The sequence below is a fragment of the Eschrichtius robustus genome, chromosome 3 (assembly GCF_028021215.1).
Source record: "Eschrichtius robustus isolate mEscRob2 chromosome 3, mEscRob2.pri, whole genome shotgun sequence".
NCBI lineage: Eukaryota > Metazoa > Chordata > Mammalia > Artiodactyla > Eschrichtiidae > Eschrichtius > Eschrichtius robustus.
In genome coordinates this window covers 66,076,997-66,094,108 of record NC_090826.1, presented here as the reverse complement: position 1 = coordinate 66,094,108, position 17,112 = coordinate 66,076,997, and the positions used below count along the sequence as shown (strand labels likewise).

General features: G+C 37.1%; 1 protein-coding gene across 2 annotated transcripts in view; it reads right to left on the bottom strand.

Moving 5' to 3' along the window:
- Window positions 1-17,112, bottom strand: part of ACADM (acyl-CoA dehydrogenase medium chain) — a 51,379-nt gene that overhangs the window by 9,102 nt on the left and 25,165 nt on the right. For both annotated transcript variants that reach the window (XM_068540118.1, XM_068540119.1), the window contains exons 7-10: window positions 16,297-16,427; window positions 14,050-14,158; window positions 9,703-9,843; window positions 9,058-9,153 (exon numbers count right to left, since the gene is read on the bottom strand). In XM_068540118.1, coding sequence (XP_068396219.1) covers window positions 9,058-9,153; window positions 9,703-9,843; window positions 14,050-14,158; window positions 16,297-16,427 — 477 coding nt within the window. The remainder of the gene's footprint in view (window positions 1-9,057; window positions 9,154-9,702; window positions 9,844-14,049; window positions 14,159-16,296; window positions 16,428-17,112) is intronic.

Here is a 17,112-nt window from a genome sequence, read left to right as displayed (position 1 = left end):
CTTGCTGTGATGTATGTCACAGAGTGTTCTGCCTATGTTTTCCTCTAAGAGTTTTATAGTGTCTGGATTTACATTTAGATCTTTAATCCATTTTGAGTTTATTTTTCTGTATGGTGTTAGGGAGTGTTCTAATTTCATTCTTTTACATGTAGCTGTCCAGTTTTCCCAGCACCACGTATTGAAGAGGCTGTCTTTTCTCCATTGTATATTCTTGCCTCCTTGGTCAAAGATAATGTGACCATATGTGCGTGGGTTTATCTCTAGGCATTCTATCCTGTTCCACTGATCTATATTTCCACTTTTGTGCCAGTACCATAGTGTCTTGATTACTGTAGCTTTGTAGTAGAGTCTGAAGTCAGGGAGCCTGATTCGTCCAGCTTCGTTTTTCTTTCTCAAGATTGCGTTGGCTATTCGGGGTCTTTTGTGTTTCCATACAAATGGTGAAATTTTTTGTTCTAGTTCTGTGAAGAATGCCATTGGTAGTTTGATAGGGATTGCATTGAATCTGTAGATTGCTTTGGGTAGTAGAGTCATTTTCACAATGTTGATTCTTCCAATCCAAGAACATGGTATATCTCTCCATCTATTTGTATCATCTCAAATTTCTTTCATCAGTGTCTTATAGTTTTCTGTATACAGGTCTTTTGTCTCCTTAGGTAGGTTTATTCCTAGGTATGTTATTCTTTTTGTTGCAATGGTAAATGGGAGTTATTCCTTAATTTCTCTTTCAGATTTTGCATCATTAGTGTATAGGAATTCAAGAGATTTCTGTGCATTAATTTTGTATCCTGGTACTTTACCAAATTCATTGATTAGCTCTAGTAGTTTTCTGGTAGCATCTTCAGGATTCTCTATGTATAGTATCATGTCATCTGCAAACAGTGACAGCTTTACTTTTTCTTTTTGGATTTGGATTCCTTTCATTTCTTTTTCTTCTCTGATTGCTGTGGCTAAAACTTCCAAAACTATGTTGAATAATAGCAGTGAGAGTCGGCAACCTTGTCTTGTTCCTGATCTTAGTGGAAATGGTTTCAGTTTTTCACCATTGAGAACGATGTTGGCGGTGGGTTTGTCATATATAGCCTTTATTATGTTGAGGTAAGTTCCCTCTATGCCTACTTTCTGGAGGGTTTTTAACATAAATGGGTGTTGAATTTTGTCGAAAGCTTTTTCTGCATCTCTTGAGAGGATCATATGGTTTTTATCCTTCAGTCTGTTAATATGGTATATCACATTGATTGATTTGCATATATTAAAGGATCCTTGCATTCCTGGGATAAACCACACTTGATCATGCTGTATGATCCTTTTAATTTGCTGTTGGATTCTATTTGCTAGTATTTTGTTGAGGATTTTTGCACCTATGTTCATGGGTGATATTGGCCATTAGTTTTCTTTCTTTGTGACATCTTTGTCTGGTTTTGGTATCAGGGTGATGATGGCCTTGTAGAATGAGTTTGGGAGTGTTCCTCCCTCTGCCATATTTTGGAAGAGATTGAGAAGGATAGGTGTTAGCTCTTCTCTAAATGTTTGACACAACTTGCCTGTGAATCCATCTGGCCCTGGGCTTTGGTTGTTGGAAGGTTTTTAATCACAGTTTCAATTTTAGTGCTTGTGACTGGTCTGTTCATATTTTCTATTTCTTCCTGGTTCAGTCTCGGAAGGTTGTGCTTTTCTAAGAATGTGTCCATTTCTTCCAGGTTGTCCATTTTATTGGCATACAGTTGCTTGTAGTAATCTCCCATGATCCTTTGTATTTCTGCAGTGTTGTTACTTCTCTTTTCTCATTTCTAATTCTACTGAGTCTTCCCCCTTATTTTCTTCATGAGTCTGGCTAATGGCTTATCAATTTTGTTTATCTTCTCCAAGAACCAGCTTTTAGTTTTATTGATCTTTGCTATTGTTTCCTTCATTTGTTTTTCATTTATTTCTGATCTGATCTTTATGATATCTTTCCTTGTGCTAACTTTGGGGGTTTTTTGTTCTTCTTTCTCTAATTGCTTTAGGTGTAAGGTTACGCTGTTTATTTGAGATGTTTCTTGTTTCTTGAGGTAGGGGTGTATTGCTACAAAGTTCCCTCTTAGAACTGCTTTTGCTGCTTCCCATAGGTTTTGGGTCGTCATGTTTTCATTGTCATTTGTTTCTAGGTATTTTTTGATTTCCTCTTTGATTTCTTCAGTGATTTCTTGGTTATTAGGTAGTGTATTGTTTAGCCTCCATGTATTTGTATTTTTTACAAATTTTCTCCCAAGATTGATATCTAGTCTCATAGCGTTGTGGTAGGAAAAGATACCTGATATGATGTCAATTTTCTTAAATTTACCAAGGCTTGATTTGTCACCCAAGATATGATCTATCCTGGAGAATGTTCCATGAGCATGTGAGAAGAAAGTGTATACTGTTGTTTTTGGATGGAATGTCTTATAAATATCAATTAAATCCATCTTGTTAAATGTATCATTTAAAGCTTGTGTTTCCTTATTTATTTTCATTTTGGATGATCTGTCCATTGGTGAAAGTGGCGTGTTCAAGTCCCCTACTATTACTGTGTTACTGTCAATTTCCCCTTTTATGGCTGTTAGCATTTGCCTTATGTACTGAGATGCTTCTATGTTGGGTGCATAAATATTTACAATTGTTATATCTTCTTCTTGGATTGATCCCTTGATCATTATGTAGTGTCTTTCTTTGTCTCTTGTAATAGTCTTTATTTTAAAGTCTATTTTGTCTGATATGAGAATTGCTACTCCAGCTTTCTTTTGATTTCCATTTGCATGGAATATCTTTTTCCATCCCCTCACTTTCAGTCCATATGTATCCCTAGGTCTGAAGTGGGTCTCTTGTAGACAGCATATATATGGGTCTTGTTTTTGTATCCATTCAGCCAGTCTATGTATTTTGGTTGGAGCATTTAATCCATTTACATTTAAGGTAATTATAGATATGTATGTTCCTTTTACCATATTCTTAATTGTGTTGGGTTTGTTATTGTAGGTCTTTTCCTTATCTTGTGTCTCCTGCCTAGAGAAGTTCCTTTAGCATTTGTTGTAAAGCTGGTTTGGCGGTGCTGAATTTTCTTAGCTTTTGTTTGTGTATAAAGGTTTTAATTTCTTGTCAAATCTGAATGAGATCCTCGCTGGGTAGAGTAATCTTGGTTGTAGGGTTTTCCCTTTCATCACTTTAAATATGTCCTGCCACTCCCTTCTGGCTTGCAGAGTTTCTGCTGAAAGATCAGCTGTTAACCTGATGGGGATTCCCTTGTATTTTATTTGTTGCTTTTCCCTTGCTGCTTTTAATATTTTTTCTTTGTATTTGATTTTTGATCGCTTGATTAATATGTGTCTTGGTGTGTTTCTCCTTGGATTTTCCTGTATGGGACTCTCTGCGCTTCCTGGACTTGATTAACTATTTCCTTTCCCATATTAGGGAAGTTTTCATCTATAATCTCTTCAAATATTTTCTCAATCCTGTTCTTTTTCTCTTCTTCTTCTGGGACCCCTATAATTCGAATGCTGGTGCACTTAATGTTGTCCCAGAGGTCTCTGAGACTGTCCTCAATTCTTTTCATTCTTTTTTCTTTATTCTGCTCTGCAGTAGTTATTTCCACTATTTTATCTTCCAGGTCACTTATCTGTTCTTCTGCCTCAGTTATTGTGCTATTGATTCCTTCTAGAGAATTTTTAGTTTCATTTATTGTGTTGTTCATCATTGTTTGTTTGCTCTTTAGTTCTTCTAGGTCCTTGTTAAACGTTTTATTTTCTCCATCCTATTTCCAAGATTTTGGATCATCTCTACTGTCATTACTCTGAATTCTTTTTCAGGTAGACTGCCTATTTCCTCTTCATTTGTTTGGTCTGGTGGGTTTTTACCTTGCTCCTTCATCTGCTGTGTGTTTCTCTGTCTTCTCATTTTGCTTAACTTACTGTTTGGGGTCTCCTTTTCCCAGGCTGCAGGTTCATAGTTCCTGTTGTTTGTGGTGTCTGCCCCCAGTGGCTAAGTCTGGTTCAGTGGGTTGTGTAGGCTTCCTGGTGGAGGGGACTGGTGCCTGTGTTCTGGAAGATGAGGCTGGACCTTGTCTTTCTGGTGGGCAGGACCGCATCTGGTAGTGCGTTTTGGGGTGTCTGTGACCTTATGATTTTAGGCAGCCTCTTTGCTAATGGGTGGGGTTGTGTTCCTGTCTTGTTAGTTGTTTGGCATAGGGTGTCCAGCACTGCAGCTTGCTGGTCATTGAGTGGAGCTGGGTCTTAGCATTGAGACAGACATCTCTGTGAGAGCTTTCGCCATTTAATATTACATGGAGCTGAGAGGTCTCTGGTGGACCAATGTCCTGATCTCGGCTCTCCCACCTCAGAGGCACAGGCCTGACACCTGGCCAGAGCACCAAGACCCTGTCAGCCACATGGCTCAGAAGAAAAGGAGAAAAAAGAAAGAAAGAAAAAATAAAATAAAATAAAGTTATTAAAATAAAAAACTAAAAAATTTATTAAAAATAAAATTAAAAAGTAATTTAAAAAAAAGAGAGCAACCAAACCAAAAAAACAAATCCACTAATGATAACAAGCGCTAAAAACTATACTAAAAAAAAAAAAAAAAACAAAAAACGGAGCGACAGAACCCTAGGACAAATGGTAAAAGCAAAGCCATACAGACAAAATCACACACAGAAGCATACACATACACACTCACAAAAAGAGAAAAAGTAAAAAAATATATATCATTGCTCCCAAAGTCTACCGCCTCAATTTGGGATGATTCATTGTCTATTCAGGTATTCCACAGATGCAGGGTACATCAAGTTGATTGTTGAGGTTTAATCCGCTGCTCCAGAGGCTGCTGGGAGAGATTTCCCTTTCTCTTTTTTGTTCACACAGCTCCTGGGGTTCAGCTTTGGATTTGGACCTGCCTCTGCATGCAGGTCGCCTGAGGGCGTCTGTTCCCCGCCCAGACAGGACGGGGTTAAAGGAGCAGCTGATTGGGGGGCTCTGGCTCACTCAGGCTAGGGGGAGGGAGGGGTACGGAATGAGGGGCGAGCCTGCATCGGCAGAGGCCGGCATGACATTGCAACAGCATGAGGCGTGCCGTGTGTTCTCCCGGGGAAGTTGTCCCTGGATCACGAGACCCTGGCAGTGGCTGGCTGCACAGGCTCCTGGGAGGGGAGGTGTGGATAGTAACCTGTGCTTGCACACAGGGTTCTTGGTGGCTGCAGCAGCAGCCTTAGCGTTTCATGCCCGTCTTGGTGTCTGCACTGATAGCCACGGCTCGCGCCCGTCTCTGGAGCTCGTTTAGGCAGTGCTCTGAATCCCCTTTCCTCGCGCACCCCGAAACAATGGCCTCTTGCCTCTTAGGCAGGTCCAGACTTTTTCCCGGACTCCCTCCCGGCTAGCTGTGGCGCACTAGCCCCCTTCAGGCTGTGTTCACGCAGCCAACCCCAGTCCTCTCCCTGGGATCCGACCTCCGAAGCCAGAGCCTCAGCTCCCAGCCCACACCCATCCCGGCGGGTGAGCAGACAAGCCTCTCAGGCTGGTGGGTGCTGGTTGGCACCGATCCTCTGTGCGGGAATCTCTCTGCTTTGTCCTCTGCACTCCTGTTGCTGTGCTCTCCTCCATGGCTCCAAAGCTTCCCCCACCACCACCCCCGTCTCCGCTAGTGATGGGGCTTCCTAGTGTATGGAAACCTTTCCTCCTTCACAGCTCCCTCCCAGAGGTGCAGGTCCCGTCCCTATTCTTTTGTCTCTGTTTTTTCTTTTTTCTTTTGCCCCACCCAGGTATGTGGGGGGTTTCTTGCCTTTTGGGAAGTCTGAGATCTTCTGCAAGCGTTCAGGAGGTGTTCTGTAGGAGTTGTTCCACATGTAGATGCATTTCTGATGTATTTGTGGGGAGGAAGGCAATCTCCACGTCTCACTCCTCCACCATCTTGAAGGTCCTCCCTGGATTCAAATCTTGATTTCATCATTTACTGATGTTCTTACATACAATAAATGAGACTACCGGTACTTACTCTATAGTATTGTGTGGATTAAATTAATTAATACGTGTAGAGCACTTAGTATAGTGCCTAGAACAAAGAAAGCAGCTATTTATTAATATTGTAATATAGTAGTAGTTCAATTATTACTATTTGTTGAGAAGTTCACACTGCAAAACATATCATAAGTGCTAGAAGTATAAAGGTTTCCAAAACAGAAATTTACTACTTGTATGGATATTACATTCTAGTGAGGCAGTAAAGAAAGACAATAAACAAACACGTACATGGTATAATGTTGGGCAGTGCTAAGAGCTACGAAGAAAAAAAGTGGGAATACTATATAGAATGTTGGAGGTGTTATTTTACACAGGGTAATCAAGGGTACACTCTTTAGTGAAATGAATGAGCAAGTGGATATCTAGGGGGAAGAGTAAAGTTAAAAACAACAACGAAAGGTCACTGTGGCTGACAGAAGACCATTTTAAGGACTCTGGATTTTAATCTGAGTGTGATGAGAAGATATGAAAGAATTTTGAGCATAAAATGGTTAAGTAACAGGGAGATATATTTCTTTCTGAGTATATCTTATTTCAGTCTTAAGTCCCAAATAACATTTCCCCTCATCCATTTTCCCCTCAAGAAAAGTTATTGCTAACTAGCAATAATAATCAATAAAAATGGGAGTTATTCTCAACAGATTTTTTCATAGCATCCCAAACCACTCCAACTTCACCTGGATGGAGGGTTTTGACTAGACAAAGGAGGAGTAGGCAGTTATTGCCATTAAGAGATTCTACCATCCAGTAATTTGTTATCAATGTTCCTAGTTTTACTCATTAGTTAAAAAAAAGTACGATTATCTGTTTTTGGCAGCTTTCTTTAGCCACATCAAGTTAAGCACTGTGAGGATAAGTAGTGACATAGTGTTCTCTTAAAGAGAGAAGTGATAATAACAACAATAATAAACATGGTAGTGAATAGGAGAGCTGTGATTAGAGTACTACACTCTATAATGTCTCTTAAAACAAAACCAAAAAAAATCTATTGTTTCTTTTTGGAAATAACAGACCAAAGTTATATATAAATCAGCCCTTTAGTATTAACTTTGTTTAGCCTAGAAAAGTAGTAAGCAAAAACAAAGACTTTTCTACACTTAACAGTAAGAGCCATGGGGAAAAAATATCAACTTCAGAGTCTGTAAGAAGTGAAACATAAAAGATTCCATATTGAGTTGAAAATAGCCAGAAGAGTTATCATCAGATACTTGGTGGGAAGGACCTGGAAATTATGTTATCTGTTTACAATTAAACTAAACTAATATTTAGTAATAAATATACATTCCACTAATCTGTATACATATAGTTCTGGCAACATAAATGAGCTAATGTAGAGTCTCTTTTTGGCCACAAACACAAAGAAATACTTGATTTAAAAACAGCTCTTAGAATGCTGAAACCTCTGGACTACCTGATAAAAGTACAAAAACCAATCCCCTGGATGCTTCCACAATGCACTGAAGGAAAATAATACCTGCTGCAGGTAAACTTACAAGCAAAATTTAAGAGAGGAAATAACTGGTCATGACAGAGAGAGCACATACAACAGACCAAGAAAACATCACCCTAATAACTTGAGATAACAGAAAAAAAATCAGAAAGTGACTATAACTTAAGTATTATATAATTAAGGAGATAAAAGGAGAATGAGAAACTATGTTAAAAAACCAGGATACCATAAAAGAAAGGGTGGAGATGAAAAAGAACCAAACATAAATTCTAGAAATGAAAAAAGTCATTAAGTGGATTAAGTAGCAGATTAGACAAAGGGTAAAAAAAACTGAAAAGCAAATCTGAGAAAATTATCTAGAATACAGCAAAGATAAATCACGAAATTGAGGTTAAGAGATACAGAGCAGTACTAATCCAAGTTTGATCTGTGGAGCACTGCCAGTCCACAGATTGTTACTGGACTAGTTTGTGATACAGAAAGTGAGAGTAAGCATTTGCAATAATTTGATATTACTGTGACATTCTTATATTTTACAAGAATAATGGTTCACAATTGATTGGAAATTAAAAACAATCTTTCAGCACAGATAGTTTGAGAACCACTGACAAACAGAGGTAGAAATAGGGAGTGTTCACTGTACAACCTATAGTTAACAGAAGGAGTTACAGGAGAGAATATAGACAATGGGGGAGCATCAACACTTGAAAAGATAAGAGTAAAAATTTCCTGGGAATTCCCTGATGGTCCAGTGGTTAGGACTCTGAGCTTTCACTGCCCCAAGGGCCCAGGTTCAATCCCTGGTTGGGGAACTAAGATCCTGTAGGCCATGTGGTACAGCCAAAACAAAATAATAATAAAAAAATAATAGTACTAAAATTATTTGATACTCAAGAAGACATGAGAAGTAATATGAATTAAGAGCATGAAATGGAATCCTGGACCTATGACTTCTAAATTGTGTGTCCATGGACAAATTATTTATTCTCTCTGAGTTGCAGTTTCCTGATCTTTAATGGAAATTATAGTACTACCAAAACAAGAGTGTAATGGGGGAAATACATAATATATTTAAAATGTGTAGCACAGTGTCAGGTACACCACAGGCACTCAAATATTAGCTGTTCTTTTTCTTCTTAATTAACAGAATCCCCAAAGTGGACAATAGCTAGTAGCAGAGTCTAAAGAAAATCTATTCTTAAAACCCACCCTGGGGACTTCCCTGGTAGCACAGTGGTTAAGACTCCACGCTCCCAATACAGGGGGCCTGGGTTGGATCCCTGGTCTGGGAACTAGATCCCACATGCATGCCGCAACTAAGAGTCCGCATGCCACAACTAAGGAGCCCACCTGCTGCAACTAAGGAGCCCACCTGCCACAATGAAGACCCAGCGCAACCAAATAAATAAATATTTTTAATTAATTAATTAATTAATTAATTAAAACCCACCCTGACAGTTCACATTATCTTCTTGCTACCAAAGCAGAACTAAATTATTTTGTACTTAAAAGATAATTTTCAAATATTTAGATGAAAATGAATGTCTTTACATTTGAACAAAGCAAGTACAGTATTAAAATTACCTCTACAAGCAGCTTTCCAAAAGTTTTCCTCTCCAGGGCATACTTGGTAGCTTCATCCAAAGCTCTTTGTGCTAGTCCCACAGCACCAGCTGCTACCTAGTATTTTAACATTTTACAAAACAAAAGTGTCTTTAAAACACACGTATAATGGCTATTTGCCTAAAATCTAAGTTAAGGATTATACAAAGAGAAGCTGACCTATACCTTAAGGCAATAAAGGGTGGGGGAGATAGCAAGCATTTAAATTTATATTATTTATGAATTAAAGGTTAATGGAAGGCATTTGTAAGGCACAGGATCATAGCCTAGAGACAAGTCATTCTTTCTGTTTAACAAGGGAAAGCTTCTCAGGGGGAATACTCCTAATGAGTGAGGGAAGAGGAATAAGTACACATCAGCAGGAATGATTAAGTGTGAAATGCTTCTTTGTAAATCGGACAACTATACTAATTTTGTATTTACTAAAATAACTTCTGTAACAGCAAGAGTGTTGAAGAATTCTAAAACAAACAAAAAACAATATCCCTCCATCCTTATAAAAGAAGCAGATATTAAAAAAGAAATACAGACCAAGAATACAGTGTTAAAACTACTCAATGTAATAAATGAAAAATCCTATAAAGGTTATTAAGTCATATTACTTACTAGAGGTCTGGTTTTATCAAAAGCTCCCATTGCAATTTTGAAACCAGCTCCCTCACCAATTAAAACATTTTCCTTAGGTACTCTCACATCTTCAAAGACAATTCCTCTTGTATCTGAACATCGCTGGCCCATATTTAATTCCTAATAAGGAAAACAATATATATTAAGGAACATTTTTTGAGCTAGCATGTATTCTTGCCTTCACCACTGTTTTATGACTTTTCTGCAATTGTCTTAAACAGAGGTGGACAAACTATGGCCTGCAATGCCCGTTTTGTAAAGATAGCTTTATTGGACTACAGTTGTTACTGAGTCCAAGCTCGCTCTGCTCGCTGCATGACAGGCCAATGAATCGGAGACGAGGTGTTGGTGGGAATGTAAATTGGTGCAGCCACTACAGAAAACAGTATGGAGGTTCCTCAAAAAACAAAAAACAGGGTTACCATATGATCCAGCAATTCCACTCCTGGGCATATACCCAGACAAAACTATAATTCGAAAAGATACATGTACCCCTATGTAAATAGCAGCACTATTCACAATAGCCAAGACATGGAAACAACCTAAATGTCCATTGACAGATGAATGGATAAAGATGTGTGTGTGTGTGTGTGTGTGTGTGTGTGTATTTTATACACACACACACACACACAGGAATATTACTCAGCCATAAAAAAGAATGAAATAATGCCATTTTCAGTAACATGGATGGACCTAGAGATTATCATTCTAAGTGAAGTAAGTCAGAAACAGAAAGGCAAATACAATATGGTATCACTTATATGTGGAATCTAAAATACATGACAAATGAACATATCTATGAAACAGAAACAGATTCACAGACATAGAGAACAAACTTGTGGTTGCCAAGGAGGGGGTGGAGGTGGGGGAGGGAAGGATTGGGAGTTTGGGATTAGCAGATGCAAACTCATATATATGTATATGATGGATAAACAACAAGGTCCTACTGTATAGCACAGGGAACTATATTCAATATCCTGTGATAAAACATAATGGAAAAGAATATGAAAAAGAATATATATATGTATAACTGAATCACCTTTCTGTACAGCAGAAATTAACACATTATAAATCAACTACACTTCAATAAAATATATATATATGAAAAAAGAAATTGCCAAGGTAGCTATATCCCCTCAACATTTCATTTAAAAAATTTTCAAACCAACAGAAGAATTGCAAGAGTAGTAAAATGAATACCTCATCTTTACCTAGATTTGCCAATTTTGGCACATTTCCTTTATTTCTGTGTTTTGTGGGTGTGTATAACTATTAGCATTATTTGCTGAATTATTTGAGAGGAAGTTGCAGATATTGTGACCCATCTTAACAATTTAATCTCATTTTTAATAAGCAGTGTGAGAAGCAGGGGCAATGGGAACATAGAGCTGTAAACAAATTCTTTAATTTACTTGATTTAATATTAATAATCTGCTTCCAGGCTTGAAAAAATAGTGACAGTAATATATAGTTTGACTGAGAAAAAAACAACATCTCTTTGTCTTTATAAATTGATAAACTCTAATACGTTAGACCCTCACTCAGACATAATGAGAAAACACTGTTTACGAAAACAGTTTTACTGTATCCTGTTTCCCAGACTCATCCCAAACACCAGAACATTTAAAACCAAAATGCTTCCTGGACTCATCTCAAGCCATATAATTTCTAAAACACAAAACATTTTGAAAAACATCGGATTTCACAAATTTGTAAAATTCTGATAATTTCAAAAAAGACTTAAGGAGATTTAAATATATACAATATAACTATCTATCTCTCTCACTAGAAAATTAGATCCTCAAGGGCAGGATCTAATTTTTTCTGTTTTGATCCATACAGCATCCTCAATACCTTGAATAATGCCTAGCATACAGTATGAACTCAATAATAAATATTTATTGAATTAGAGATTTGTTTTAAAGTGAGAAAATGGGAAAAAGGAAAGTGAGACTAGACATATCAAGATAAAATCAGAAGTCGGTTTACTATGTAATAAAATATAATCTGTCAGGACCTTTATGTTTTCTAGAGACGGCCATAAATTTGGCCCTGAGTTTTCTAGCAACCATCGCTAAATAGGAAACATGAATAAAACATAAATAAAAACAAATCAATTGCTTGGAAGAAGCACAACCATTCTTAGTACTTCTATTTTGTTATACACAATAATCTCATTATAGTTTTATTTGTAAAGTGCAGTCTATCTTTAATATCTATCTTAAAAGAAAGTATAGAATAATACAGTGTAGGAAACTGCACTGGGCAAGTTTCTAGGACACGTTAGCACTGATCTCAACTCTGTCTCTTAAGTATGTAACCTTGAGTAAATCATTTCACTTGGATTTCAGATTCAGTGTTCAGCAAACAGACCATAAAAAATGTGTAGGGTATCTTCCACTTTTAACATTCTACGGCCTAAAAGGGAAAGTACTCCTCTTACATACCTTAGCAACATGCTTCCATTTTAAAGAGGCTTTGGTACAAAAGAGAGATTCTCATGGCTTTTAATAAAACATACAAATACATATGACTGGTTTAGAAGTTTGCATAACTTGGTCAACTCAAAGTAGCCTTTCCAGTTCAGGTTATGCCACCCTTAGTCTAATATCTGACAAGATAATCTGAATCTTTACCCATTTGGAAGAAAATTCATGTAACTTTTTTTTTTTTTTAATAAATTTATTTATTTTATTTATTTATTTTTGGCTGCGTTGGGTCTTTGTTGCTGCACGCGGGCTTTCTCTAGTTGCCGCGAGCGGGGGCTACTCTGTTGCGGTGCGCAGACTTCTCATTGCGGTGGCTTCTCTTGTTGCGGAGCACAGGCTCTAGGCACGTGTGCTTCAGTAGTTGTGGCACATGGGCTCAGTAGTTGTGGCACATGGGCTCAGTAGTTGTGGCTCGCGGGCTCTAGAGCACAGGCTCAGTAGTTGTGGCACACGGGCTTAGTTGCTCCATGGCATGTGGAATCTTCCCGGCCCAGGGCTCGAACCCGTGTCCCCTGCATTGGCAGGCGGATTCTTAACCACTGCGCCACCAGGGAAGCCCCATGTAACTCTTAATTAACTTCCATAATCCCTCCTTTGCCTTAGATATAGACATCATTTAGTCATTAATAGGTTTTCTTTTTTACAAATTCACTTTGAAAAAAAAGAGTTTTACATTTGTAAAACTGCATCTCCTCTTCCTTTTCTCAGAGTTATAATCTTAAATCATGCTTCCTAGCTCTCACTAGGACTACTTTAATGACTCCATTTCTTTCCTTCTTGATTTACTAAATTTTAAACTCTTTTCTCTTTAATCTACTTTAAATGCTACTGCTAAATTATATCCACGCATTCAGATTACCATGCTTTTCTTTTTTTTTTTAATATATTATTTTTTATTTTTGGCTGTGTTGGGTCTTCGTTGCTGCACGCAGACTTTCTCTAGTTGCAGCGAGCAGGGGCTACTCTTCGTTGTGGTGCATAGGCTTCTCATTGCAGTGGCTTCTCTTGTTGTGCAGCATGGGCTCTAGGCACACCGGCTTCAGTAGGTGCAGCACGTGGGCTCAGTAGTTGCGGCACGCGGGCCCTAGAGCACGTGGGCTCAGTAGTTCTGGTGCGTGGGCTCTAGAGCACAGGCTCAGTAGTTGTGGCACACGGGCTTAGTTGCTCTGTGGCACGTGGGATCTTCGTGGACCAGGGATTGAACCCATGTCTCCTGCATTGGCAGGTGGATTCTTAAGCACTGTGCCACTGGGGAAGTCCCCCATGTTACTATTCTTTTCAAATATGTTAAATTACCTTTTCTTGTTCAAATAAAATTTTTCTTGCCTTCCCACATTCAAGGCTCTTTGCCATTTCTACACTTTCTCAGGAACAGATTTTTCTCTTACTGTTGTATGAACTTGGGTAATCAACTTATGTCACATTGTTTTAATCCATAAAATGGGCATAATGTCACTTATCCTACATGAAAGGTTGCTGTGAGCAAAGAAAAAGAATGGGAAAGTGTTTTGAAATATCTAAAACTCTATTATTGGGCAGGCCATACAAATGATAGTTTGATTTCTGCTTCATTATCCCTCACAGCTGTTATTGGCATTCTCCATAGACTGGCACCAAGAATGGCTACTCTTTCAAATAATTACTTGACATGACTATTCTCAACTTAAAAATCTTTAGCAAGGACTATTTCATCCAATAATATCAAAAGTAGATTTATTTTTATTGCAACTTAATACAACCAAAATGTTTTCAATAAAGGAAACTGAAATTAGTAATTTTGAAATTTATAGTTAAAATAATATTGGAGGCCTTAATCACTGATAAATACACACTTTACCTTTCTTCCAACCTGTACTCCTGTGGTGTCTGCTTCCACAATAAATCCAGTAAAGGCTTTACTAGCAGGAGCCTTAGGATCCAGATCAGAACGAGCCAATAAAAAATACCTAATACACATATACATACATGATGATAGATAATGGTATCAGCAGATAACATATGGTGACTCCCATCTCAGTTAATCCTCCCAAGAATCCCAATTATTATTACCCCCATTTTATAGATGAAGAAATGAAGAATCAGAGAGGTTTAAAAGCTCACCCAGGTCACATACTTACAACATGGCAGAGCTAGTATTTCACCCCACATTTACTTCTTAACTAATATGGTATCTAACTTTTTTTTTTGTAGTTTGATTGACAAGTAAAAATTCCTTGTATCAAGATAACGTAAAATAAAGTATGTGTGTGTTGGAACTGTCACTTTTCCTTTCCCAAAACTAGTTTAAGTATTTAAGGGACAAGTTATCTGGAAACGATGGGTAAATGGGGCTGCCTGTGAAAAGAAATGAGATAGTGACCCCTATGTTCTGACTACTGTCCTCTTCATGCAGCAAAATCAGAGTTTCTGTTGCAGCTGAATTATTATGAATATCTCCTGGGTTTTCTCTCCAGAAAGAATTCTTCCCAGGAAGATTTAAAAATAAAACATGAGGAAAAAAGGCAAAACATCCAAATATCCATGTAACCTATGTTCTAAATAGCCTGGTAAAGGAGAATTTTTTTTTAATTTCTTAAACAACTATTTTATTTTCTATGCTTAAAACTAATAAACTATCATCTACTCTACAGTTTTACTTAATAGTTTAAAAAATAGTAAAAATTGTTTTCTAGTTTCATATATTACCTACTTTGTCTTACTACATGATGCGCTGTACTTAATTCTTAAAATTGTGAAAGCTTCTACTTGCATTGCTGGATTTCCCTCAACCTGTTAACATTTTAACCGTTTCTTCACTTTTTTATTACTTGCTGATATTATGATAACTTACTTAAAGATAATGATATAGCACTCCATAATACTGAGCACTCATAAAGTGATTGATATATTTAAAATAAACAGTAAACTCACTCTCAGGAATAATGCTTTTCTTGCCAAAAAATAGCACCGAAGAGCACACATATATACTGAAGCAGAATTTTTGCAGACAAGGAAAGATAGCCCATTTTTAGTTCATTATACCAATCACCAGAAGGTCCTTCTTCTGTAAGTTTCTATTTATATACTTGTAGTGATGAGTAAATACATTTTTCCCATGACCACTTAACACACACTAGATAGAACTGTTGTTGAAATTCTTGTCTTTATGTTGAGCTATACTCTACATTTTTCTCACTTTCACATTTATTCTAAACTGACTTTCTGAAGCAAACATACAAGCCTACTCTTCCATGTATGAGACATTATTTAAAAATTTTTTAAATTCTTCCTACACAACCAAATCTAATTCCTTTACTCTTCATAGGACATGTTTGCTGTGCTCACCCTAATGAAGGACATTTACTTGCTTCTGAATTTATTTCATTTTGTCAATGCATGTCTTAAAAAGTGTTGCCCAGAACTGTTACCATTTTTTTCCTGCTTGTTTGATGTTATACTTCTATTACTTCAGCAAGAAATTACATTCGCTTCTTAAAGGCAGATACATCACACTGTTGATTCCTATAGAACCTTTCTTCATCTTTTTTCCACAAATAATGCTATTAAATGTTTTCCTTCAACATTTTATAGTAATACAAGGGATTTTATGACCCTTTGTTGAACTTCATGTCATTATTTTTGGACCTATATATTTGGACCTTTTAGATTTTATTAAAGTAAAATTCTGTCCTCTCTAAACTTATTGCTCAGAAGCAGAGAAATGTGCTATACCAATGGCTTTCCTTTTTCCTCAGAGTCTGAGGGGAATGGTTCCAAGGAGGTGCTGGTACGGGCTAGGGAGAGTGGGGATAGTAAGCCAAGCAGAGGGAACTCTAGCTTTCCTAATCAGATTCAACCAGAGCAGGTGTTTTTGTTTTATTTTATTTTACAAATTAAACTTCTGATACAATTTGAAGAAATAGTTCAGGACTTAAGAATAGTTTGTGAAAATCACTGAACTATTTATAATCCTTTATGGACCCTCCAGTTCCATGAATAAAACTTGTCTTAATTGTGGTGGTTTAATAATAAAGGAAGGAGAGAGGGGGAAATTCTGAATATAAAGCATTTAAGAATCAATATAGAGAGGTTTTAAATAACATACCAATTAGCTTTTCCTCCATTGGTTATCCACATCTTCTGACCATTAATAATATACTCATCTCCTTTTTTTTCTGCTTTGGTCTTTATAGCAGCTACATCAGAGCCTGCTCCAGGTTCTGTTACACAGTAGGCCTTGAATATACGGAAACAAGAGAAAATAATTACATGTTAATTATTAAATTATGAACATTTAGAACCCGGAGGGTATTTTATTTTTTAAGTCAGTACATTAAATACTTTAAAATACTTAACAATAAAATGTTCTTACAGAATCAAACTGCTCAAATGTAAAAACATTTAATACGTAATTTAAAACTAGATGTAGGATACCAATAAACCATATCAGAAATTACAATGTTAGGTATCTTCAACCAAGTTAAGTAAATTTCACACAAACTCATTCATCCAAACATTTATTTAGTAGTATCTACCATTTACCAGGTTGTGAAGGAGGAGATGGAAAAGCCAGAGATGAAAGACATCCTATCTTCAAGATTTTTACAATGTAGCAGTGGAGATGAATATTATATTGTAATTATATATCTAAATATTAAAGTCACACACAATGGGCTTAAGATACTGTCTTAGCTTTAAGGTGTCAGAAAGCTTCCCAGAGGTGATGCTTAAATTAAGTCTCAAAAAGGAAAAGGAATTCTTAGGGGGTAAGGAAAAGGGGGAATGTGTATTCCAGGAAGAAGTAATACATATGGAATGATACCAAGATAAGAAGCAGGGTTACCCAGTGTTTGTGATACAAAAGTACCGGATTCTGTAACATCTATACTCTGTGCATGTAAGGGAATGGTAGAAATTAGTC